At 39.0% G+C, this 26,636-nt stretch overlaps 1 protein-coding gene across 3 annotated transcripts in view; it reads left to right on the forward strand.

The window, feature by feature from the left end:
- The window catches only part of KCNK2 (potassium two pore domain channel subfamily K member 2), a 184,751-nt gene that overhangs the window by 148,264 nt on the left and 9,851 nt on the right, over window positions 1-26,636 (forward strand). For all 3 annotated transcript variants that reach the window (XM_040985309.1, XM_040985310.1, XM_040985308.1), the window contains one exon: window positions 2,989-3,128. In XM_040985309.1, the coding sequence (XP_040841243.1) occupies window positions 2,989-3,128 (140 nt within the window). The remainder of the gene's footprint in view (window positions 1-2,988; window positions 3,129-26,636) is intronic.

The following is a 26,636-nucleotide window of genomic DNA, read 5'->3' on the forward strand; positions in this document are numbered from 1 at the left end:
ACCTTCTGCCATGGGGTGATGGGTCTTCCAGACACTTGCACCTTTGAAATTAGAATTTCAGCCCTCTAGAACCGTGAAAAAATAAATTTGTATTTATCATAAACAGAATTTTCATTTATACTATTCTGGTTTTGGTTTCTATTACAACAGGAAACCTTGACTAAGATAACATGATTGACAAGGAGAGTAGTCGGTATTTTAGGTGACACACACAATGAGAAGAGCCTTTGCTTTAGCGCCATGTAGATATGGCTTGAACTCCACTTCACTTGCCCTCTTTCCTGTATGATCTGCTCTATATAATTTTTTTCATGGACGTTATAGTAAAGATAGTTACCATCGTGATTTCAAGGATACCAATTCAAATCCTTCTGTCCTTCTAGGTACTGAATAGACTCGGGAAGGTGACAGTGCTGGCAATGAAGCCATCAGCTTTTTTACTGAGAAAGACAGCTAGAGACATGTAGCTTATCTGTATGACCTGATGGTCTCAGGACTGTCCCTGCATGAGTCAGTGGAAGTCTACCCCAAGGGCTTACCCCAAGGGCTTTCATTGGTGCTCAGTAAAGTTTCAAATATTCTACATATCAGTTGAAATGTCTATATAGACTAGGATGTAGGATTGCCAGGGCCAGACAGAAAAGTCTGCCAGGAGTGGCCTGCTATGACCTCATGGAGAGCTTTACTGCTCTGAGACTTTGTGGGACCAGAGCTTCATTAATGCTGGGTGGAAAGACTGTTCCCAGCATATGCTTGTGCTACATTGGATTAGATTGAATGAGTTTCTTTTGCAAGTTTCAGCAAGTATCAGAGAAAAGATACAAAGAAGGGCGCCACCCTCTCAGAGGCTGCCACCTGTCACACAAGGGGGGAATATTAGACCTTTTTTTTCTTTTTTTTGGTTACTGGGAAAGTTTGTGTATTCCTGAACCTGTGCACCTCCATCCATCTTTACTGCTTTTGTTATCATTTGAGAGTTCTTCCTTAAAGAAAGCACGAGTGGTTACAAGAACAGTAAGAAGTATGGAATGAATATTCCTGCCAGGTAGCTGAGGTGTCTGGGAGGGAGAGTGGATTGTAGCACCCTGCAAGAATCTGCAAACACACACACACACACACACACACACATGAAAACAGCTTATTCTCTTTCTTTAAAATTTTTAAAGAAGGGGTACATTTACTTGAGAACCAGTTGTCTCATGTGGGTGACAGGAACCCGATTATTGGAACTGTTGCTGTGCTCCCAGGATCTGTATGGATCTGTATTAGCCGAAAGTTGGAATGCAGGGCCTATGGCCAGGACTTGAATGGAAGTAATCTGATGGATTCAGCATCCCAACTGATGTCTTAATTGCTAGACCAAAACCCCACTCCTATACTAGTTTCTTAATGTACAAGAGATGTGAGTGTGGGTCTCCTTAAAGTAGCTACTTTGAACTTCATGCTTGCAAAAGTTAAGATTTTTTTTTCTTTTTACAACTACAACTAAAAAAATCTTCAGCAAGTAAATCAAACAGTTCAGATGTTACTCTGATATAATTCTTGGTCCAAGTAAGTGGATCAGTGCAGAAGTTGATTCATAAAGCTTACATGTAAGAAAACAAGTGGGATTTGTGTGTTGTTTTGGTGTCCTTTACCAATTTTAGTTTTTTTCTAGGTCATCTGACTAATGTTATTTCATTTTAAGACTGACAATTAAGACGGACAAGCCATCTTCCCCCCCCCCCCACTGGAAGTAGACTCCACAAAAATATTTCTATTGAATATTTTCCCCAAATATAGACCTTTTGGTGATTGAGTTAATTTACTCTTCCAACTGTGACATCCTGTTTATAAGAAGACATAAAAAATCATCTTGAGGATGAGCTAGCTTTTCTAAAGTCAACATCTTGGTGAAGTGACTTCTTAAGTGAGTCACGGCTATTCAGAAAAGATATTCCGGTTTTGAAAGAGAAAGTATTTGGAGGGAAATGCCATTTTGGTTTCATTGAGATGGAAACATTGAAAACATGGAATTGGCTGGTGAGCCCGTCCTGTCACATGATGGTTTTCCACACACATTTCCTCGGTGCTGGGATCCTGAAGAACCACACCCTGTGGTGTCAGGTCCTCATGCTGACATATGGTTGGCTCTGAAATACTTCCCGGGAAGGACTGAAAAGTGCAGTATTTGAAAGGTAATTTTGTAATATATTTAAAGGATTATTGATCTACAAAGAAAGCTAAACTTGGTTCTGGTTCACTAAACAAAAAATGTTCTCCTTCGTTGTTCTTGCCATGCAATTTTTGTAAATGTCATGGTGTGTTACTCCAAGTCCAACTTGCTTACAGTCATGTGGTACCTTGTGTTTAGTGTTTGAAGTTAATGTCCACCTGTAGTTTTATGAACTGTTCTACTGAATTGCTGGGTCAGATTTCTATGAATTAAATAAATTTTTATTCACTTTTCAAACATGCTACTGAAGAGGACCCTTCAGCTGCTGAGCAGGTCTTTTTAGCTTGTATAATGGCAGAATGGCCAGAAGCACGGTGTTGTGACTGCTTAGACTCTTACATAAATAAATAAATAAAACATGAGCCCAAAGCATCCCTAGTCTGTGTGTTTTAGATGCTAACATCTTTCTTCTCTGTTCTTCCAGTTATTACAAATCGAGTGGATAATGAGACTTAGTATACACAAAATAATGAAGTGCTAGAATAGTTGTATCAGGTTAAAATAAATTAAAAATATGACACAAGGAAACATCATCATGATCTGGAGAATGAATGATCTTTCTAAGAAACATTTATATAACTTGTTCAACACTAGATAGGAATCATTGAGTGAAAAGGAGAAATTCTATCTGAAGTTAATAACATGGACCAGTTTGCAAGAATGTTAGATTTCTTATACTTTGTAAGTCTAGACTCTTAAATCCAGTTTAACGAATATCTGGATTTTAGACTTCTGCAAATATAAAGTTTTTTCGCTTTGTCTTTTTCTTGCAGGTGGGTCAGATATTGAGTACCTGGACTTCTATAAGCCTGTCGTGTGGTTTTGGATCCTTGTAGGCCTCGCTTACTTTGCTGCTGTCCTGAGCATGATTGGAGACTGGCTCCGGGTTATATCTAAAAAGACAAAGGAAGAGGTGAGAAGTTAAAGCTTACAAAAACACTTCCATTTAGCTTATTCTGCGAAGTTATTTGGAATTATATGTTCAGCTTACATTTTAAACGATTGTTTCTGTTGAGTGTGAATTTTCTACCTGAAGCCATGGGGACGTGTCATATATTATAGTTTATTCAGTTGAATATTTGCTAAGTATTTGTATGCACCAGATGCTACCTTGAAACTAAGAGTAATTTGTCGTGAAAAAAGGATAAAATTATTTATTTTTCTTTTCTCCCTCAAGCGCACAAGGAGAATTTGATTCTCTAGGAAATATATGGTGGAAAATATTTGAAACATCAGGGGCATGAAATAGTGGAAGTTATATAATGTTGAATTCTTTATTCAGTTATTTTCCTTTATCTTTTATTTATGTAATTGTGTACGTGTGCCAGCATAGACACTGCACGTCGGCACACCGAAACGGGCATTTTCTCTGTGTTTCAGCTGATTTTAAAAGTGTCCTTTCACCTATTTAACTAACTATTCATATCAACACAAACAATTTTGAGCCATAAAGTTTTGGAAATTTTAAAATTTATTATTAAAATTTTGTTGATTATAAATGTGGGTTTGATTTAATATTTTCATGTTCAGGAGCACCATCAGTTTGATTGTGATGCAGTATAGATCTCGTGATGAATTCTGCAATTCTGGCTTCTGGGAGTGAGTCTTCTTTGTTCATTATTTGAGAACAGCCAGTCTCTGTCATCTGCACCTGTTGGGCACACTCGACCTGCTTCAGTTATCCCCCACTTTCTTCATTTCATTTTCTGCTGCTCGGGGGCTGGGGAAAGCGGCAGCAAAGTCTTAGTCTTCCCCCAACAAACACAGAATCTTTAAATGTATGCCCCCAAATAAATATGTAGCATAGAAGAGAAAATAGTAATGGTAAAATTCACTTCTCTCTACGTGTGCTTTCTCCATTTTTTTTTTTAATTGTTAAGTCATACCCCATCCTGTGAGGACTCCTGTGCTTAATTACCAGCAGTGAGTTCTCCAACCAAACCCTTCAGGAAGGCCAATTTTTTTCCATTAGGATTTCACATGTCCAGTCTGTATGTATTAATCTGTACCTTAGTTACACAATAAAAATAGAAACATCTTTGTCTTAAACAAGCAAGCAAGACAATATGTTTGACATTCTAACTGAAATGGTGTGAAAGTTCTGCTTTTTTATTGTTTTTATTTTCCGTGGTAAGGTTTTGTGCGTAAAGGATTCCCCATTCCCCCCTCCTCCCCTCCCACTATTTTCTTTCATATGATCATGATAGTATAGTTCTTTAGTATCAGTTATAAATATAACATTCTGTTTTTTTAAGAGTATCCAAGTTCTGCTTTGAACAAGACCTTGATGAATTCACCTCTGTCATTGTCGATATTAGAGGGTCTATAAGAAGGAAAAAAAAGAGAGCTGGAGAGAGAAAAAGAAACCTGTTTACTTTAACATTGTGTAAGGATCTTAAAATGCTAAGGAGAAAAATTTTAAAAACCCTAAAGCTAAAAATATTTTATCTAGCACATCTAAATATTCCAGTGCTCCAACATCCGGCCATAACCTGGCTTTGAAATGGAGTTAAAAGTATGAAGACATAAAGCATATATCTTAAATAAATTTGGACAGAACATATCTCATATATTAAATTTAGAATAGTATTGTTCTTTCAAATAGACACAAATACATGCATGTATAGTATAAACATACTATGTGTTTATATATTTTATATATTTGTGTGCATTGTATACATTAATATTAAATTATACATAATTTATGCATATGTAAATCACACATAAATATGAATTCATATTATATATGCCTTTCAAAAGCTTGAAAGACAGTAAGGCATATTTAGTATTTCAAAAAATGCATCTGTTTATCAGATTAATGTCAAATATTTGATTAAGGTTTAAGAACCTGTATCATTCAAACTAATGCTATTTGTAATAGGATAATTAATGCAAGGCATTCTTATACTCATTGTCCCAGAGTGGCGAGGTACTGTTGTAGTTTGCCCAGACTGTTTAATTCTGGAAACTGGGAGGTTGGATTTGCCCCTTCTCCTTGACTTGTAAATAGTGCCTTTTTTCTGTGTCCCCACAAAGCCTTTCCTCTGTGTGTACTGAAGGGGCTTTGGAGAGAAGAGAGAGAGGAAAGAGAGATGAGAGAAAAACTGGTGTGTTTCCTCCTCTTCTGAGACTGCTTAGACATAGCACCAGTCCTGTGGGATGAGGGCCCTGCTCTTAGGGTTCGGTGGAACCTACCCACCTTAAAAACTCTATCCCCAAACACATGTCACACACAGCAAGGGGAACACAATCCACTCTCTAGCACCATTGCTTTCAAAGGAATCTGCTTGTCTCCATGACCGATTTATGTAATGCGAAAAACAACTGCATCTACCTGCTTTTAAGTGGTCTTCATGACTCTCAATTGAAACTCTGAAATCTTTCATGGTCTTTTCAGGTTCATTAAACATGGAAGGTTAGGAACCATTTTTCCCCTTAGACCACAGATCTTTGGGGTTCTACGTACTGTTTTGTGTAAACATGTGCTTTTTGGTGATTGCGTCTGTCGAATGTTAATGTGAGTGAAGGGCACCCTTCTGGTCTCTGCACTCTGAAGCCACAGCTGTTCTGCACGAGTGAGCCAGTTAAAACAAAACTTTCAATTTCAGCAGATGTGTGTTTTTTGATTTACAATGCAATTTAGGGAAATGCAAAATAGTCCACAAATTCAGCCAAATGTGAAAAAAAGAAACGGAAAGGCAATTTATAATTTGTATGTAGATTATTAGGATCAGGGTTTTCATTTACACAATACTCCAAAAATTTCTGCAGCAAAGAACAAACGATTGCCAGATGATTCTGAAATAACTCAGCAAAGGATACAATTAAAAGGACACCATCTAAATAGATTGTGGTCCTTCCTTCTGAGGATGAACCAATGCCAGGGAACCACAGCAGGTGTTTATTTTTGTGCCTAAACTATTCTAGATATTTCAACTTTAAAATAACTCACAGTAGCCAGTGCTATAGCTATTGTTGCAGGTTAGGCCTCAGTTGGGGCATTGGCATCCCATATGTGTGCTGGTTCAAGTCCTGGCTGCTCCAGTTCCAACCCAGCTTCCTGCTAAGTGTCTGTGAAGGCAGCGGGGACAGCCCAAGTGCTTAAGCCCTTGTACCCATTGTAGGAGACCTAGAAGAATCAGATGGCCCCAACCCTGACTGTCACAGTCATTGAGGTACTTGAGCCAGGAGATGGAAGATCTCTCTGTACCTCCTTCTCTCCCTGTAACTCATTCAATTGAGAATAAATAAACTTTTTAGTAAATTAATGTATAAATTTTCAGAAACAGCAGTTTCATTTCTAGTTTTCATGTTGAGTGAAGAAAGGCTGAATTTTTTGACAACTAGGAATATTCTTTACTAAAAAATAATAATGAGTGGGCCTGGTGTGATAGCCTAGTGGCTAAAGTTCTTGCCTTCTATGCACCGGGATCCCATATGGGCTATGGTTCTAATCGCGGCCACCCAGCTTCCCATCCAGCTCCCTGCTTGTGGCCTGGGAAAGCAGTCAAGGGTGGCTTAAGGCTTTGGGACCCTGTACCCATATAGGAGACCTGGAGGAGGATCCTGGCTCCTGGCTTCAGACAGGCTTAGCTGTGGCCGTTGTAGTTGGAAAATCTTGCTCTCTATTTCTCCTTCTCTCTGTTTGTTTGCCTTTCAATAAAAATAAGTAATTTTTAAAAAAACATAATGCCATAAGCTTTTTTACTAAGGATTTTTAAAAAGCATTTATTTATTCATTTATCTACTGGAAAGGTAGATATACCGAGAGAATGATCTTCCATCTGCTGGCTCACTTCCCAACTGGCCGCAATGGCTAGAGCTGAGCTAATCTGAAGCTAGGAGCCAGGAGCTTCTTCCAGATCTCCCACTCAGGTACAGGAACCCAAGGCTTTGGGCTGTGCTTGACTGCTTTCCCAGGCCACAAACAGGGAGCTGGATGGAAAGCAGAGTTAGCTCGGTTCCCAACCAGCACCTATATGGGATCCCAGCAGATGCAAAGTGAAGATTTAGCCACTAGGGTATCACTCTGGGGCCCTCAAAGATAGTTTCAAACTTCCAAATAACTTGCTGTCCCTGAATGAAAAGTTTGGTTAATAGTAAGTCTCAGTTTTAAACTATTTTTTTCAAAAACAATTCTGCTCACACCATATTGGTGAAGTATAAACATACAGATGCAGTCATATGTGGCCTTTCATTTCTGTTTTTGATATTAAAAATAAATTCTGTTTCCAGAAAAGAACAACTTTAATGCAATTACTATGTTTAGAAGTAAGGGAAAATGTTGTTTTCCTTCAACATGCTATAATAAAACACATCGGTATAGTTCATCCATCTGAAATATTTGAGGAGGAAATGGTTAGCTGGAACAACACAGTGTTGTTTCAGAAGTGCCACATATAATTATAGTTGATCTGCATTGCTCAAGGAAAACAATAATGAGCTCAATAATTTTTCCATGGAGACATGCATTTATGTAAAGTGTTTGTTTCATTATTTTTAAGGCTCTGCTAGAGAATGGGCACATGTTTAACAGTAAATATTGGTGGGACTAATTATCTTTCCAGTGAAACCATGTAGCCCCTTCTAAGAAAAACTTTCCATTTAGGAAAAAATTACTTCGATATTCTGGTTAAGAGAGGGATGCTGCTACTGGGGACAGATACAGTTAAAATAAAATGTGACTGCACAACTCAAAGGCAAAACGTACACATGTTTAGGGAGCAAGTAAAGAATAGTGTATCCTTGCATAAGTATAGCTCGTTTACTTGTTGCTTTTTTATCTTGAGCTTGAAATGGCCTGTGATGGTTTTTTTCTCTTTTTTTGAAGATTCACTTGAGAGAGAGAGAGGAAAAGAGAAAGAGAAAGGGAGAGAGAGGGAGAGAGAGGAAGAGGCAGAGGGAGAGAGAGCTTTCGTGTATAGGTCATTCCCAGATGGAAGCAACTGCTGGGACTGGGCCAGGGCGAAGCCACTATCCTGGAGCTCTCTCTGGATCTCCCGTGTGGGTGCCAGAGCCCAGGCACTTGCATCATCCGCTGCTTTCCCGGGCACTTTAGCAGAGAGAGCTGAATCAGAGAACATAATACAAACCAGTGCTAATTTGGGATGCTGGCAATTCAGGCAGTGGCTTAACCTCCTTCTCTACAATGCCATCCCCATGACTTGTATGTACTTCTTAGATTGATTTCACCTGGAATATCCCTGCGTCTCAATGAGATGAACATCACCAGAGCCTGGGCCATAGCATGCCGGTGTCCTTAGGTGATGTGGCACTATATCATGTCAAATGACATAGGTAAACAAGAAACCCTTTTTTGCCAACTCATTTCCTTAGTCCCTGGAAATGATCATGCAGATGTAGACACTGGCTTTATTTTGTAAGTTGGCTTCTTACTTGACCTGGTGGGGATTGAAGAGAGTTTTAGTTTTCTGAAAACTTTATGCAATGTCCCTGAACTTACTTATTTGTGATCCCAATATTGTGAACTGACCAATTTTTTTTTTTAAAGAATTATTTTATTCCTTTGAGAGGCTGAGTTACAGACTCAGTCCAGGTCTTTGCATGGGTGGCAGAGTCCCAGATATTGAGGGTGTCTTCTGCTGCTTTCCTAGGCGCATTAACGGGAACCCAGATCCGAGATGCAGCAGTGAGGAGCTGAGTTACCACTTGTGCAGAAGGCTGGCGTCACAGATGTTGACTTAACCAGCCATAACACAGTCCTGCCTGCCCTGAATACCCAAGAATTTCTGAGGGATATAGTTTTCTCCAGCAGTTTGTTCTCCTCTGAGTTTTACTGAGAGGGACAGTGACCCTTCTTGTGAAAGACCTGGAGACCTGGAGACTGTTTGGATTAGAAGGGAACAGTGAACGGTCAGTTTCAGCCTGTGCCCTGAAAATGTCATGGTAGAGCACTTCGCTGTTATCCCTGATGGGCTTTATATGGATGATTTTATTTGCTCCTGTAAAATGACTCCGTCTTTATTTTGCAAACCTCGGGAAGATATTGAAGGACTTTAAGAAGGAATGATCTTGGCAGCAGTAAGAAAGCTGTATTAGAAGCAACACTGTGTTGCAAATCAGTTGGGAGAGATTATTGCAAGAATCCTGACAAAATAGAATGGGGAGATGGGTGGGCTATGGATCAGTGGGATAAGGATAAAGGAATGTATTCCAAAAATATATTGGAAGTAGGAGGAATGGAATTTGGTAACCCACTGACCATGAGTAGTAAAGAGAAGAGGTACCATCCATGGTGCCAGCTTGGGTTGAATTACAGAATGTAGGAAAGTGAGGTACTTTGCGAAGATGTAACAAATAGTTATTTCAGTTTGAACATTTTGTGGTCAGCCTACCTGTTGGGGATCCTGTTGATTAACTGGAGATTAATTGGAGGCTAGAAAATTAGTTGTGCATGCCTTGAATTTAGAAAGGGAGAAAAGAGGAGGGTGATGAACAGGTCATCACTACGTAAATAACAATGGTATTCATCAGTATAGAATATTTGTAAATTAAAAGTAGAGCTAAAAAAGGAAATAGACTAATGTTCTTTCATCTGAGGGGTGGGTGTGGGGATGGGAAAGGACTGCGTAGCAAAAGAAGTAGTGAAAGCAAATGACTCAAGGAGCATTTTTGAGAAAAATGTGAGGTTCCGATTTGGAAAAGAGGATACCTAAAGTGATGGATCATATTAACTGAAGGCAATGCTGAAGGAAAGGAATCTAGAGAAAATAATACCACGTGGGGGAGCGAAGTAGCTGGAATTTTGTGTGAGGCTGTTTCCTGCGGTATTGCTGCATGGAATAGTATAAATACCCTGCCCTTCTTCTCTCAGTGCTGTGGGTACTTCCGTGGAGACTTGTTTCGGTTTATCAAGCACAGTACAAAAGATAACATTCACAATGCTTGTGTGGAGATGGGAGTCCTGGGGGCACAAGTGGAATAGATGAGTGAGAATGGTGCCGCCTAGAGTGACGCAGTCAGCAGCTCTGGTAGATGTCTACGGGCACAGCTATGTGGTGGCGGTGGAGGGCGGGCAGAGGGGGTGATCTTGAGCTGTGAATGGCACAGCTCCTGTGTTGTCATCCAGGAAAGGACAAGATCTGACTCATGGAGATGTGACAGGAATTAAACATTATTTAATGTGTAATGCATTCCTAGATCACCTATCCATCCACTGAAACTGTTGAGCAGTTACCTTATGATGAGTGTGTGTTCGGTGGTGGGAATAACTCCATCTGTGTTAGTTTAAGTCTATCTCCTTAGTAGCAAACCTCAATATGCGGGGTACTTCAGTGCAGCGTTGGCTTCTAGTGTTGAGTTTCTGATTATGTAGGCACTTAATCTGTGATTAGAGATTGGTTATTGAAATGGCCTTTCCTTTTTTTTTGTTTTTTGCTTTTTTCTCTTTTCTTTTCTCTTTCCTCCCACTTTCTGTTTTTCCTACCTTTCCTAAATATCCTTTGAGATTGACTGACTTTGAATAAGACTTGTGCTTTTAACATCTTATGGGATTGACGGGTTGCAATATTGAGTAGGAAATCTTGTTATCATTGTTTATTGTTATTGCTCTTTTACTAAGATACGAAAGCAACTAAAATGACAATTAGAAGTTGGACCATAGGCATACTATACAAGAAACCTAAAATATTTTAGGTTTACTTTTTAATGCACATTACTCTTTTTTGACTAAAGGGAAAGAATAAAATAAAATAGAGGTAGGTGGTATCATAATGGACTGTCAAAACTAAGACACATATTGAAGGCCCTTCATTTTTTTGATCCCATTGCAAGAGGGGTGTCTGTCATTTGCTTTGGGCAACTCTAAGCTTCATTTGCTGGTCAACATTTGGCTCTGCCTCATTATGCCAAGGAGAAAGTTCCTTCTCATTCTAATCACAGCCTCAGCTGCAAGTTATTATCTATTCAGTAAGTAGGCAATTTAGAATGGGGAACAAAAACAAAAGAGTAAGTGACAACATAAGTCTTAAATTATTCTTTAAGGCACAGCAACTGCCAGAACGTGTCTAATTTCTAAATGAATTTCGTTTGCAGTCATTTCTAGAAACCAAGCAAGTTGTGCATTTATAGTTTTGGTGTTCTGCTGGTGGTGTGAACCTCTTGGGCGTCTAACCTTAGGAAGTCTTTACAGATGAGGAGATAGAAGCGTTCTTCGGAAAGTTCCTGAAAGATGGAATTCTAAAAGATAAGTTTCTTTTCACACAGAAAATTTAGGAAATCTCTGTATAATATTTTTATAATACACATTTTTCAACAAATATTGTGAAGATACTCTGTGAATTTATTTTTTTTTTGCATCAAAATAAATGTATAGTTTAAAGCTATTTATTTAGAACAGAGGGGGAAGAGAAAGAAGATCTTCTATTTTTTTGTTTCACTCTCCAAATGTTCCCAACAGCCAGGGTGGGCCAGGGAGAAGCCAAAAGCCACAAAGTCTCTCTGAATCTTCTGTATGGGTGGTCGGAACTCAAGGACTTGATTTTTACCTGTTGCCTTTGAGGGAAGCCAGGCACTGATATGGGATGCTGGCATTCCCAAGGGCAAATCAATTCCCTACACTACAGAGTCTGCCCTAAATGTCCTTTGAAATCCATTTTCCACAAATTTGGTGACATTTGTCTACTAAAAAGAAAACAGGCTTTGAGAGTAGTAAAAATGGAAACACTTCTCTTATAGAATATACTTTAAATTATTTGCCCTTTAATAATAAGTGAGGTCATTGTGTGAAGTCCATAGGCTGTTCAACAATAGTGGCACATAAGGACATGGGAGCTCAGAGAGGTATGGGGACTTGTCCAGTATTGGTCAACTGGTTGAGCGGTAGAATCATGAATCAACCCAAGGGCCCAGCAGAGTTGCCTTCTCACATATTTTGCTCCACTACCTCCCCAGGGCTCCAAGTGTTGGTTGTGTGTGATCTCATTTCCTCTGTTCCCTGCTTTCTCCTCCTCCGTCTTCATCTTCATCTCTGTCTTCTGCTATATATATGTAGGTAATCTAGACTCATTAGAAACAAATGCCCACATTCAATCCACATATGACTTAGTAAATACCTAGAACCATTTTGTAAATTTTCTTTGATCCCTCATTAAATCTGTTATGATCTAAATCAATGAAATGTGGAAACCCCCAATTTTAAGTCTTTCAAGGAAATGGAAATTATTCATATGCTCTCAATAATGCATGGGCTTTGGAGTCACAGAACTGAGGTTTGTGTTTGTTTATTCATTTGTATGTATTTGAAAGGCAAAGTGAATGAGAGGGGGAGAGGGTGAGGAAGGAGGGAAAGAGGGAGGAAAGAAGTTGTATTCATTGGTTCATTCAGAACCCGGTCCAGACCTCCTGTGCGGGTAGCAGAAGCTGAGGGTTTGAGCCATCAGCCTCTGCCTCCCAGAGAGAGCAGAAATGGCATCCGGGGCAGAGCAGGGACTCCAGCAGAGGACTCTGCTAATGGGATCTGGGCATGCTGTGTGGCACATTAACTGTAATTACAAATATCTGCTTCTGAGATTTAATTCTGTACAAACTATTTATTCCCTTTGTCATCCACAACCATAACTAGTCTTCCTGGATCTACATCTTCTTGTAAAGTGATGGTAGTGGTACCCATTTTCTGAGACTCCTATGAAGATTCAGTGAGCTAAGTGTGGGTTGTGGCTAACTGCCTACCAAACACATGCTCTTTTCCTCCTAAGATTCTGAAGACATTAGTATCAAGATATTACCCCATCAAAATTGTAAATTTCTAAGAGCATTGTCTATATGTCATCATGTAGTTTTCCATTTGGAAAGAAAATGAGTATAGACATTTCAGATAGGAAGGTACTTCAAAGTTTCATGCAAACATTGAATTTCACAATTTGTCTTGATGGGAAAATGCTTGAGATCCATCCATTGTTTTTCTTAACATGCATTTTCTATGGACTATGTGAAGACTGTTTATGGGTTTGATGTTTGAGTCTTAAAAACAAGTGTCTACATTTAGTGTTTCTTAAATCTACCCAGATAACTGTTATCTTAATTCCTTTCTTGAACTGCTTCCATAGGTCTTCTGATGCTTGCTGTCTCCACTAATGTAAAATGCATAGGTATTCCTGGTGATTAAACCATGAAGCAAAAGCTCAGTAGTTATCTTAAAAATATAGCAACATGGGCCCCAAAGCGATAGCCTAGTAACCGAAGTCTTCGTCTTGCAACTGCCAGGATCCCAGATGGGCACTGGTTCATATCCTGGCAGCTCCACTTCCCTTCCAGCTCCCTGCTTGTGGCCTGGGAAAGTAGCAGTAGAGGACAGCCCAGAGCCTTGGGATCCTGTCCCCACATGGGAGACCCAGCTCAGCTTTGACTGTTGCAGATGGAAGATCTTTCTCTCTGCCTCTCCTCTCTGTAAAATCTTACTTTTCAATAAAAACAAATAAAAATTTAAAATATATGTATTTATATTTAGCAACATGCACTGTTTTATTGGAAAGACAGTTTTGCGAAAAGAGACAGAGAAACAGATCTTCCATCTGGTGTTTCATTCCCCAGATGGCTGCAATGGCCTGAGCTTAGCTGATCCAGAGTCGGAAGCCAGGAGGTTCCTCCAGGTCTCTCACATGGGTTCAGAGTCCTAAGTCTTTAAGCCATCCACCATGGCTGTTCCAGACCACAATCAGGGAGCTGGGTGGCAGGTGGAGCAGCTCGGACACGAACCTGTTCCCTTGTGGGATGCTGTCACTTGGAGAGGGAGGATGAGTCACATGAGCTATTTTACCAGGCCCAATTCCATTTCTTTTTATACCTTTTTAAAAAGATTTATTTATTTATTTTTTTATTGGAAAGCCAGATTTAGAGAGAGAAGGAGATACAGAGGGAAAGATCTGTCTACTGGTTCACTACTCAAGTGGCCACAATGGTTGGAGCTGAGCTGATCTGAAGCCAGGATCCAGAAGCTTCTTCTGGGTCTCTCACATGGGTGCAGGGTCCCAAGGCTTTGGGCTGTCCTCTGCTGTTTTCCCAGGCCATAAGTGTGGAGCTGGGTGGGAAATGAAGCTGCTGGGATATAAACCAGAACCCATCTGGGATCCTGGCAGTGGCAAGGCGAGAATTTAGCCACTAGGCTGTGGTGCTAGACCCTCGATCTAGATTTTCGATTGAACCTCACTATTTGTCAGTTGGGCTTTTTTATTTTTTTGTTCAGACATTTCACAAAATGTCATCTGGTAATGGAAATTTGAAGTAATTTTTTTCTATTCATTTGTACATAATAGGAAAATAAGTTAATAGTTTTTTGCCTCAAAGCTCTTTATGAGTAATTTCGTTTTCCTTAGTTAGAACATTATCAGGATTTAACACATCAAGATAATGTTGCTATCTCTTTTGACTGTTTTGAGACCATCTGTTCTGATAGTCAGTTTGAGGAAAAGTGACCACCATGAACTCATCTTTCAAAATTGCCTGGTGGATTCTCTGTTTCCAACGAGAGCATTGTGTCCCTCTCAATGGAAAGCTAAAATCTGTCACATTTTTACAGAACCCAGTCTGAGTTTCCCAGGCACACCCTAGCTTGTTTTTGTTATTCATTTTTAAGACTTACTTGAAAGGTAGTGACCGAGTCAAGGGCTTAGCGGGTGGAGAGAGAGAAACAGGGACCTTTCCTACACTGCTTTACTCCGTAGATGTGAGTGCTGTGCGCCTGTTGAGTCCAGGCTCTTGTCTCTGATGCAAGAATTCAAGGTGGATATCCAGGCAAAGGGGAGTCGCAAAGCAAGGCTGATTTATGTGCAAAATGAGGGCACACACTCTAGGAGCATCGTACATGTGCTTAAGAAAGAATTGTGCTCCACTAAGCTTTGACGTTTGCACTCCTCGTTTTGTATTGTCTGGGAGTGTAAGGAGTAATGTGGGGTCCAGTCATGACTGAATAGTTGTGAGAGAGTATGGGGATGGAACTTGATTTTTGCCTTTTTGGGTTTTTTTTGCTGTTTTTTAGAAATCTCAAAAATGGCATGACGTCAGGTGCATGATGAGAGTGGGTGTGCCAGCAATGTTACTTTTATTTTAATGACCTTAGAATCGGCTAAGGTAACTGTGAAGACCTCACAGCCGCTGCTCTTTGCTCCTGCGCAGAAGCAGCTGGCAGAGAGATTGACTGGTGCCAGTGAGGATGCAGGGAAGAGCTGATGCTTTAACCCTCTCCTTGTTACCTCCATTCCTGCCTGAGTCACCTGCGATAGCCAAGACTGCACTATGCCAGTGCCAGGAGCCAGGACCTCATTATGGGTCTCCAGTGTGAGCAAGTGGGTTTTTTCAAAGGTGAACCCGAAGGATGGATTTGGCTTCAGTTCCTCCTCATTGAGGATTCTTCCCAAGTGCATATTAGTGGGTTTGTAACCTGGAGCAGGGAACGGGAGTACATGCTGAAGTTCATTTGGGGATTATTTCATCATGTTTTCCTACTTGCAGTAAGGGAATCCAGTCAGTTTATTTATTTATTTATTTTGCTATTGTGGGATTTGAACCAACAGAGCAGCTTCTAGATATCGATGTATCTGTGTGCGCATTTGCACTTGTACATGCATATACGTCACACACCATGCTGTGCTCACATATGCGCCTGCACATGCACAATTTTTTCTTTAAAGATAAGGAAAAATGCCTTTTCTTGTTACAGTGAAGTACTAGTCACCATTATTGTAAAGTATCAGGATTGTGCTCAGCTCGCCACATCATACCTGCTTCTCCAATGGTGGATGCAGATTCCTCATTCTGTAACTGTTATCATTTGAGATAATTTATAAGTTTAGGGAGGGCATGAGGGGAACTAGGAGAAATGATGGAACAGAAAAGGAATGCATCAAGCTGGATAAATAGCACCGATCTCAGATTCTTTCCAACATCTTCTCAAAGGCCTCCCCCTTCTCCATTTGACCCCCTGCCCTCAGGTTGCAGGGTTGACTCCATGTGGGACTTCCCTGTGAGTTCAGACATGAAGCAAGAAAAGGCCCTTGGAAAAACAGTGGTGTGTGGACAGATATACTCTCTGCTGAGGGGAGAGAGGTATTTACATGATTCAGTGTCATGCCAGGTGTCTTAATCTAAAGCAGCTGCTTTGGAAAGACCTCCTGACATAGGGCTGTGCTCCCAAATAGTGGATAGATACTTGACTTACACGTCCACGAGACACAAGTCAACATGCAAAATGGTCACTGTCATAATGAAGAATATCCTGCCACAAAGGTAAATCCCCATTTCTATCCAACATGGTAGACTGCCTAATATCTCTAAAATGTTACCTTTTACTGTTAATTTTTATTTAAAAAAACCAACTTTCTCATACCCTGTTGCTATCTATCTCTGTTACACATAGCAGTAGCTATTCAGAATAGAGTGTATTTGCTATTTTCTTAGTGTTTTAACGTCTATAAATAAATATTTAGTTTTGTGACCACAATGTTACATATGAACTATTACTTTAAGCAAAGTAGAAAAATCAGTTACACTGGGTGCTGTTAATATACGAATCAATACATTTTCAAAATTGGAGACTACATGCATAAAATGATTATTCTTTTCATTGCATTTCTCACAAATGCTAAGTCTGATAATTTGCCAATCATCCCTTCAATTCCCTGGTGTCTCTATGGGAGAAGTGAAGATACTTCTTTCAGTGACAATGTTTTTCTGTCTTCTAGTTACAAACAGACACACATTTATTTGTTTTTACTAATATAATTTCTTCCAGTCTTTGCAAATCAGACAGATCTCATCTGAAAATCAGTTCACTTTAATGACTACTGCTTTGAACTGAATCCGTATTTCTGAACACATAGGCGAGCAGCCAGGACATCCTTGTAAGCAGGATAGCATAAGGATTGCTTTCTCATTTTGATGCCACAAGAACTGCAGTGTGCAAACTTTGTCGTCAGCGTGAATTCTCCAAAGGCAGTGTAGTCTTAAGTTTGAATACTGAAAAAGATAAGGATTGCACTGAATTGTGTTCCTGGTATACAAAAGGGGGCATAGCGGGAATGACTGAAGTCCACAAGTATTCATTAATTTGTTCATCAAACATGTTTTGATTGCCCATGATATGTGAGTCATTATACTAAGTATTGGAAAAAGGGGCATTAAAAAGTCATCACATTTGGGCTCCAGGAGGGATTTATAGGTAAGTGGGAATATATAAACATCTACTGAGTTGCAGCAAGGCAGCTGCTATGCTAGAGATGTGAAGAAAGTGTTTTGTGTGCAGCAGTGTTCAGAAGTAAGTATTAGTAATTCTGAGTGGGTAAAATGGGGACAAGTGCATAACAAAGGTGACATTATGACTCATTTCTTCTCAAATTATTTCTTTTCAAAAAATCTCTTCTCAAATTCTGTCATGCATTCGTCTCATTGATCTGAAACTGTTGCTAGAATCCAGGCATTTTTCCCCCTTTCCGCACCCTTCCCTGCTCCGGGGGTAGTTCATATTGGGTTATTCTAGGGGCCTCCTGACTGCTCCCTCTGCTTTCACCTTTTCCTATGGAAAGTCTGTTCTCAACAAAGAGGCCAGAACGCTCCTTTGAAACCTGAGTCCTGTCATGTTGGTTCTCTGCTCCAAAGCCTTTGATGGCTCCCCACTGTGCTCAGAGTCAAAGTAGCATGAAAGGTCCCATATGATCCAGTTCCTGTTTCTCTGGCCTCTCTCAGCACTCTTCCTTTCCTCCTGCTCCCTCCACTTCACTCTCCCTACTCCTCTTGCCTTTCCTCCAACACAGTAGGCACACTCTAGCGCAAGGCCCTTTGCACTGACTGCCCCCTCACGAGCAGTATACTCTCCCCACATGCCTACTTGTCCTGGTAGGATTGGTCTTTTCCTAATACACGATCGTTCAGCTTTTCGTCAGAGGGGCCTAATGTTCTAACTAATGTTGATCTCCCTCCATCTGACACCCTGTATTTTTCTTGCCCTGATCTACTTGCTACCATCCTTCCTGATTTTCCTCTTTGTTTTTTGGTGTTGTAGTTGCCTGTCCTCCTAGAAGGCATTGCCCATAAGGGAAGGAATTCTTGCTGCATTGCATTATTAAAATAAAGAGATGGTTATGTAATAGGCACTCAGTAAATGCTTGTTGAGCTGCCTTCATGAAAACATGTAGAGGTAAAGGGATTTGATTGAAAGTAATGGATAGAATTGCGAATTCAAAAAAAAAATTGGATAGATTTGAAATTAAGCCAGAAGCTTCTCTTGCTTATTAACATACTTGTACCTCTATGATGAAAGTAGGATGACTGGTTGTTCTTATCTGTCAAATCAGAGGTATGCTTTAATATTTTTCATTTTTAAATATTTTCCATAAAACTGAAGCAAGCTTTTTGGGGTGGTTTTATTCGTTATATATTTAATAACAATAGCGAAGTAACTCACAGTTGATTTTTAAGGGATGATTAATTTCACAATTAAATTGCTTAGTATATTGATATTCACATATCAATAGTTAAAAAATATGAGGCGTTGCTGTGAGGTGTCGTATAGAGGACATCAAAGTAGAAGCTAGTTCAAAAGGTAACTCCTGGCTTCAGCAATGTGTCAGGAACATTTCATGATGATAAGAAGCATCTTGCCATTTAAAAATATTTATTTATTTATGATTTATGTATTTGAAACACTGAGAGTGAGAGAGAGAAATCTATCAGTTGCCTCACTCCCCAGATGCCCGCATAGATTGGAAATGGGTCAGGAAGAAGCCAAAATCCTAGAGCGAAATTTGGGTCTCCCATGTGGATGCATCTGCCAGTTTCCCTAGGCAGATAAGCAGGGAGCTACACTGAAAATAGAGCAGCCAGGCCTCAAAGTGCTGCATTTATATGGGATGCCTCTGTCTCCAGTAGTGGCTTAATTCAATGTGCCACAACACAGGTGCCTGCTGTCATGTTTTAAATGATTAGATTATTCCCTGCTGCTAGATTACCCAGCATACCCTTTGCTGTATGAAAAAACCGTTTATGATATTTGATGCTGTTTAAGCATTAGGAATATCTTTTTCCAGGGATTTCAATATTTTGAGGCTTTCTAAATTATTTAGAATGGAACATTTGCCAATTTCAAGGGTATGTATTTGATCGGAAAAGTAAAATTTCTGCAAGAGCAAAGAAATGTCACTGAGGAACGATTACTTGTATGCAATATCTAGTTCTTTGGACTAATCCACATAGAGATAGTATTGGGTAAAGCGAAAAGGATGCTTAGACAGATTTTGTTCTTGACATGAAGTGAATTCAGTGTGGGCTCTAGAAGAACAGTTGCTATATTTTCCAAAAATCCCAAGTAGAAACTATGGTTGCCTTTCAATGTGGAATGCTAAGTAATAGCATGTTTTAATTTCTTAAATAGAAAGCTTTTGCTCAAAAATGCTGGCCTCAAGGATGCTTGTTTATTTCTTGTAGATCAGGTTTTTCCTCCCAGTGCACATCAGCAGGGAAGTTCCACACTGGAAATGGTGTCTTTTAGATGATTTGATCCACTTGGATTCTGAATGAGCAGCCTCATTAAAGTAGTAGTTTTTCCTTTCCCTGCAGCAGCTTTACAAACCAGAAGGTCCTTGGAGAATGGATTGTATTTCTGGTGCTTCACTGTGAATTACAATTTTGCTGCATTCATGACTGTATGTTAAGTAAAGCCTGTATGGGTTTTGAAGTCTGAGAGGGAATATTTGGAGCGAATTTGGGCATTGATTGTGTTCCTGCTTTCGAGGCACCATGCAGGTTGAGGCCACCAAGGATGGCAAGATATTACACAGACACTAGATTTGTTATTCCACAGCCTAATGGTGGCAAAGTTCCCAAACTGCATGCTCTTCTTTTTGTCTGCTGGTAAGGTGATGCCATAATTACTGGTGTTCTGAAGGAGGGACTGATGAAACATTGCCATGTTAGAGCATTCTTCTTCATTTTAAGTAAGAAGATTGAGCCTTGTGATAAGGCTTCCTTATTCCCCAAGCATTGTAAGATACAAAATGATAAGAAACGGTGTTTTTTATTCAACAGTAATTCACTAAAATTGCACTCAAAACAGGATTGCACCTTTAAGTAAATGGAGGAAGCACTAGAAAACTAAATTTGAAATTGTCTCTAGATCTCTTACTTTGCCAAATAAACCCTAGGTTTTTTTTTTTTTTGATGAAAAGTACAGATTCTGTAAATTCAGACTCCACAACTGTAATGTGTTGTTTGAAAAGTTCTTGGAAGGTGTCAGTTATAGAATTTTAGGTTTGTTAAATATTCTCTTTTTAACACGGTTTTCCTGTTGTCTATTTGTTGACCTTGGCTTTCATCCCTAATTGGACGTTGCTAATTGAGCCAGAAGCAAGTTCTCTTTGAGCCTGTTAACGGTTCCAAATATGTTTCATGTCTTCACACTTCGCATCCAGGAATAGCATCGTATTCTCCTTTTTACTGAAGCTGTCAGGTAGCTGGATATTTTGTCTCCAAGTACAGCCATGTATGTATGGATTGCCCCCTACTGAACAAACTGGCAGTTTGAAGATATTTTTAAAGCGGGGGTGGGGGGGTTGGGTAGTGGATGATTAATTTATTCTTCCTTTCTCTGGAAATTTTCACCTTCCGTTATTCAAAATGCACAAGGAGCTAATTTTTTATATCAGAATGAAAAGAAGTTAGGTGACTGTGGAGAACATGGAGGAGCAAAAGCCTTTGAGATCCTCTTTCTGTTTTTATGAGCCCTGAAGATGTTAACATCAGACAGAGGCAGAAGTCCCGTCTCAAACCACCTGCTCTAAGCTTTGATTTAGTGTGAGGGATATGGGAAGCTGGGGTTACTGAATCAATGTCGAGTTCAAAGCAGTAGGGGATACTGCCAGAAACCCAGGGAGACATTGGGATTTATCATTGCCTCTGTCCTTTTGTCTGCTTTCTGAATTACCTCCTGTCTTTTTAGTACTTAATGGAATAGGGCCCACAAAGTAACCAGACCAAGATATAAGTGAAACCCATTTTCACACAGCTCAGTGTTAAGTGAATACCAACAAAAATAGGGCAAATCGTGTTCTCTGGAGCATGAATGATACTCTAAGTGCAGTGTAGGGAAGCTGGCTTGCCCGAGGAGGTTAGCAGTGGGAGTTCCATCTCATTTTCTCTCTGGGCAGAATCCTCCAGTGTTCGTGCTGTCAGCGTAGGCACCGCAGAAAGCTCAGCATGCCACAGGCGAGAGGTGGTAGCCCATCATACCACCTTCCCATTTACTTACGGTTGAAAAACAATTGTTGCAAGGATACTGAAGCATAGCTTTTTGAACTTTCTTATACAATAGAAATCTGCCCCATTTCATCTTAATTTTGAGAGGGAGGAGGAGGCATACCATCTGTAGGCATTGCTGAGGCGCCAGTCTCTTGGCACTTGGGATCTGCATGTACCAGGCCCGGCACTGCCCAGCGTCCCTGTTTGCTGAAAGGGCTTGCCTTGATTCCAGTCACATCTGTGCTATTTCCATGGCCCCTTATTTTGTTTTCTGCCTTTTCTTCCTGTGTCTCCGGCAGCCTCATTACAGCTTAGCCAAGTTAATTAAAATACAGCAGCACGCTTGTAAGACAGCACGCATCCTGCACAGTGAGAGGCGTTTCTGGAGAGCTCATTTGGCAGTGCTATATTCGGTTTGGGAAACGCAGCTGTGTATGCCCCTTTCTGCACAGGCGCACTCTGCCTGGTCAGTCCCCCTCCACTGCTTGTCCCAGTGGAAACATTGCCAGTTTCCCGCAATTTTTATACTGGTTCATTTCATTTAGCATTTACAAGGAAAAAATGTCAAGGTACAATTTTGCAAGAGTATATGACTGCTTTTACTGTAGTTTCCTTGAAAAATTTTTACATTCTCTTAAAAGGTCTGACTACATATATTCTAGCTAATATATGGTAATGAAATGGCATTCTAAGGACTACCCTTCATATAATAGCCACAATGTAGAATATATATGCTAATATCACCTGTAATATATAATACATGTCATAATTTATTCTAATCGGTTAAATGCAATATTACAGAATAACATATATAATATTAAGTCATAATGCAAATATATAATATATGTATATAGTATATGTATATGATATATAATATACATATAATGTATAGTCACACTTATAAGGGGCCTTCAAAATGTTCATGCAAAAATTGGATTGTAAGATAATGCACATTTGCCATGCCTGCTTGCATATTAGATTTGTGTTTATATTTCCAATAAAAACAAGACACAAAACATGAATACAAGTCAAATATGCAATTTTAAATTTTATACTGGCTTTATTAAAAAGCAAAAAGCAAAATGAGCATTTTGCACAGCTGTTAATACTTCTTTGGAAAAGACTGCTGTCCTGTAGTCAGGGTACCTGTGTTCCAGTCCCTTCTCCATTGCCAGTCCAGCTTTGTGTTACTACATCTGGGAAGCGGCAGGTGGTGGCTGAACCCCTCCCCTCCACCTTCCTGGGCACCCGGGTGCATCCGGGCGCCTGGCCTGGCCCAGCCCTGTCTGATGTGGGCATGCGGACAGAGAACAGGAAGACACAGGATTATCTCTGTCACTGCTCCTCTAGCTTTCCTTTCTTATCTTTCTGTTTCCTCTTTCGCCATTGCTTTGCCTTTTAAATGAAATGTAAACAAAATACTAAAAATGTAAATACTAGCAAGTAAAATGAATTTTAATGATGTGTCTTACTTAACCACGTATATCCAAGCTACTATCCATTTGGCACATAAATATCAAATCATGTAAAAATTTTAGTTTTCATTTTGTATATGTTTTTCTTTTGAAATGTTTCAAATAATACAGAAAAATAGAAAAAAAGAGCCCAGTGAGCATACAGAGATTCAGCAATTTTTAGCATTTTGCTGTACCACTTTAATATCTAAACTATATATCTAAAACACACATATACATATATACATATTTTCTGGTAAATAGCAGGTATATATTAATATAAAAAATGTGGGATTCAATGCAAAGATCACAAAAAAGAGGAAATAAAGGCATGTTATTATATAATTCAGTGAAGATTATGTTTCTGAGTATCTATACCAAATGATGTGGTATCTACACATTTTTATCACTTTTCTAAACATGTGTTAGACATAGTGACATATTTTAAAGTTGTGATGCATCTTAGAGCTACTGCTGCTTCTTATACTAATAATACAAATTAGGTTTTTCCCTTGAAAGTTTTTCTTCTTTCTCATTGATAACATTTCAGTGTGTAGGAGGAAGAAAAAAAGACACATCCTGAAGAATTAAATGCATCTCCTTTTTGGTATTTTATTTTTAAAAATTTTACTTCTTTTTATTGTTATCATTTTATGATACAGTTCCATAGATTGTGGGATTTCCCTTACTCCCTCCCCCATTCCCTCCCCTCTCAGAGTTCCCCTATGTCATTACTATAATATAGTTCTTCATACACGGTCCTGTGTCCATCATTGTGGGCATGGACAATGGCAAAGAGTCCAACATCCTATTGTCAAGATATTGTAAACAGTTTCATTGCATGCCCAACTTTGTCTGGAAGTAGAGATGCATACTACATTGTATATGATATAGTTCCCATTACACAGTTACTATACATCCCCTTAAATGAAAAGTCACAATACAAAATAAACAACAATAAGAAAAAGAGAAATTTACAATGCCACAAAGTTACATAACATGCTGCTAGATATGATAGTCTCCATTACACAGTCATTATACATCCCCTTAAATGAAAACCCGCGTAACAAAATCAACAACAGGAAGGACAAAAAAAGAAATTAATAGCACCATGAAGTTAAATAACGTGTTACTGGATGACTAATGTGTTGCTGAAGAAATGAAAAAGAAAATCAAGAACCTTCTTGAAGAAAATGATGATTCTGTATGATCTATGAGTCATTGAAGACTTTAATCAGAACAGTTTTGAAGAGATGAAACTAACAAATCAAAATCCATGAGATATAGTTTTGTTCAATTTTGTTGGTGAAATGTGTCTCCTGTAGGCAACAAATACATGGGTTTTGTTTTTTTAATCCAGTCTACTAATCTATGACATTTGATTGATGAGTTTAAGCATTACATTCAGGGTTAATGTGAATGGGTGCTAATTTGATCTTGTCAATTTAACAATGGTTTGTTCATTGATTTAGTCTTCTGTTATTTCACTGGGATGTTCTTTGCATTTGCCTTTGGTTTTGGTGGATGTTATTCCTTTTTTCTGTCAAGAGAACATCTTGAAGTATCCTTTGTATGGCAGGTTTGGAAGAGGCATATTCTTTTAACTTTTCTTTGTTGTGGAAGAATTTTATTTCATTTTCAAAGACAAAGCAAAGTTTTGCTGGATACATTGTCCTGTGCCAACAATTTTTTGCTTTTAGAATCTGGAATATGTTGCTCCATTCTCTTCTTGCCTGTAGAGCTTCCTGTGAGAGGTCTTCTGTGAGTTTAATTGGCATTCCTTTATATGTCAACTGATTGTTTTTCACGTGCACATTTAAGGATCTTTTCCTTATGTTTGGCTAAAGAGAGCTTGATGATCATGTGTCGTGGTGAAGATCACTTTTAGTCAACCCTGTTGGGAGTTCTGTGCTCCTCCTGGATGTTATTTCCCAATTCTTTTTCCCAATTAGTGCAATTTTCCTTTATTATTTCATTGAGTACATTTTTAAATCAGCTTCTCTTTCTGCACCAGTGAATCACAGATTCACCATCTCAAAAAATTATGTGACGGTGACTTAATTCTTTTTTACTTGGCAAAAATTGCAAAGATCTCACTTGTATTGAAATACAAATAACGAATAGTCAGCAACCTAGGAGAACAAACTGGCAGTTCCATTATCTGAGTTTTCAGTCTGACTATGTGTAAGAATGAACAGGTGCCCTGGCAATCGTGGATGAGGTAATCCTTCCTTCAGACACACGGAGGAAGAAGAAGAGCAAAATGTTACTTCCTAAGGAAAACAAACTATTGTAACCACACACACCTTATCTAGTCCTTTTCACTCTTGAGCTCTTTCACTGTTCATCTGTAACTTACATTGCTACTGATTCTCATAATGTACTTGATCAGAAACTACTTTTGCCTGGAAAACCTAATATTTTACCTGACTCTTTTAGGAAAAAAAAAAATATGTATCTAGCTCTGCTTGGAATAGAATTTGTAACATACATGTATTTATTTATACAAATGTGATTTAATGGCTTCAGATTTTTAAAAGACTATTCTTTTGTTTATTGAGCTTGATTTTTAGACATTGATATATTTGATTTTAACATTGTGATTGGTTATAGATGAATGGGTCAAGGAAGTAGCATTTTAGTGTCTACATGATTTGACATTTCCAAAGCTGTACTGAATGGCCACTATCTTTCAAGCAATGAGATTCATTATGTGGATAGAGGAATCAGACAGTCTTCTTCAATTATTGATAATAGTCACTGTCTCTATTGCCACTAAAGTGTTTGTGCTTTTGAGTTATTAAACTGATATGTAGTGAAGTATTTAACATTTTTACTGTAATAAGAATTTAAAGTGTTTTAAACTAAAAAAGTGAGAAAGGGAGTAGGAAGGAGAGTGCGAGGGAGGGAGGCATGGAATATCATTATGTTCTTAGAATTTTAGCTACAAATCACAGCGAATCTATTAAAATCAATTAAATATTAAAATACAGAAAAGATGCAGGCTTCACACTAAATGACCAGGATCTAATAGCAAACATGCTACACAGAAACCAGGAGCCAGGATACAGTGCATCATCTAATTTCTGCGTTTCTCTCAGACTCCATCTTATAGGTTCACCATGCACATTCCCCTAAACCTTCTGTGAGTTCTCTGAACACACTCATCTCTCTTTCACATCAGGCTGTGTCCTGCCCGGGATTCTCTTGTCCAGGCCTGCTTACCTGACTGACAACATGAATCCTTCAGATCTCACTTCTTACGTCACATCTCTGTATTCGTCTCATCTGAACACTAGGTTGGCATGATGCCACCAGTATCTACACACCCATCATTTTCTTGACTTCATCTTAATTGAATTTAATCATGATTTCAATCATGTGTTTGATCAATTATCTATCTGCTTCAGCATGAAAAACATTAAAAACACAATAATTTCCCAACCCATGGCGACTTCTAATCATGTCCCTCTTTGAAACTTAGAACATTCTCCCTAAGAACTGTGTCATCCTCCTTCATGTTATCGGCTATATGGTTCCTCCAAATCTGTTTGGCTCCTTGGGTGTTTACTTGATCAAATTCTATTAAACATGTACAATATGCCTATAATGTGCTGGATAGTGGGCATAAAACAGTGTGCAAAATGAAATTTGTATAACATTGTTTTGAGTGTTCTGCTTTTAAGAATGAAATGTCCAGGATAGGTTACTTGGCAGGCTAATCC

This window comes from Ochotona curzoniae, unplaced genomic scaffold, assembly GCF_017591425.1.
Source record: "Ochotona curzoniae isolate NIBS_2020 unplaced genomic scaffold, NIBS_Ocur_1.0 contig_430, whole genome shotgun sequence".
Classification (NCBI taxonomy): domain Eukaryota; kingdom Metazoa; phylum Chordata; class Mammalia; order Lagomorpha; family Ochotonidae; genus Ochotona; species Ochotona curzoniae.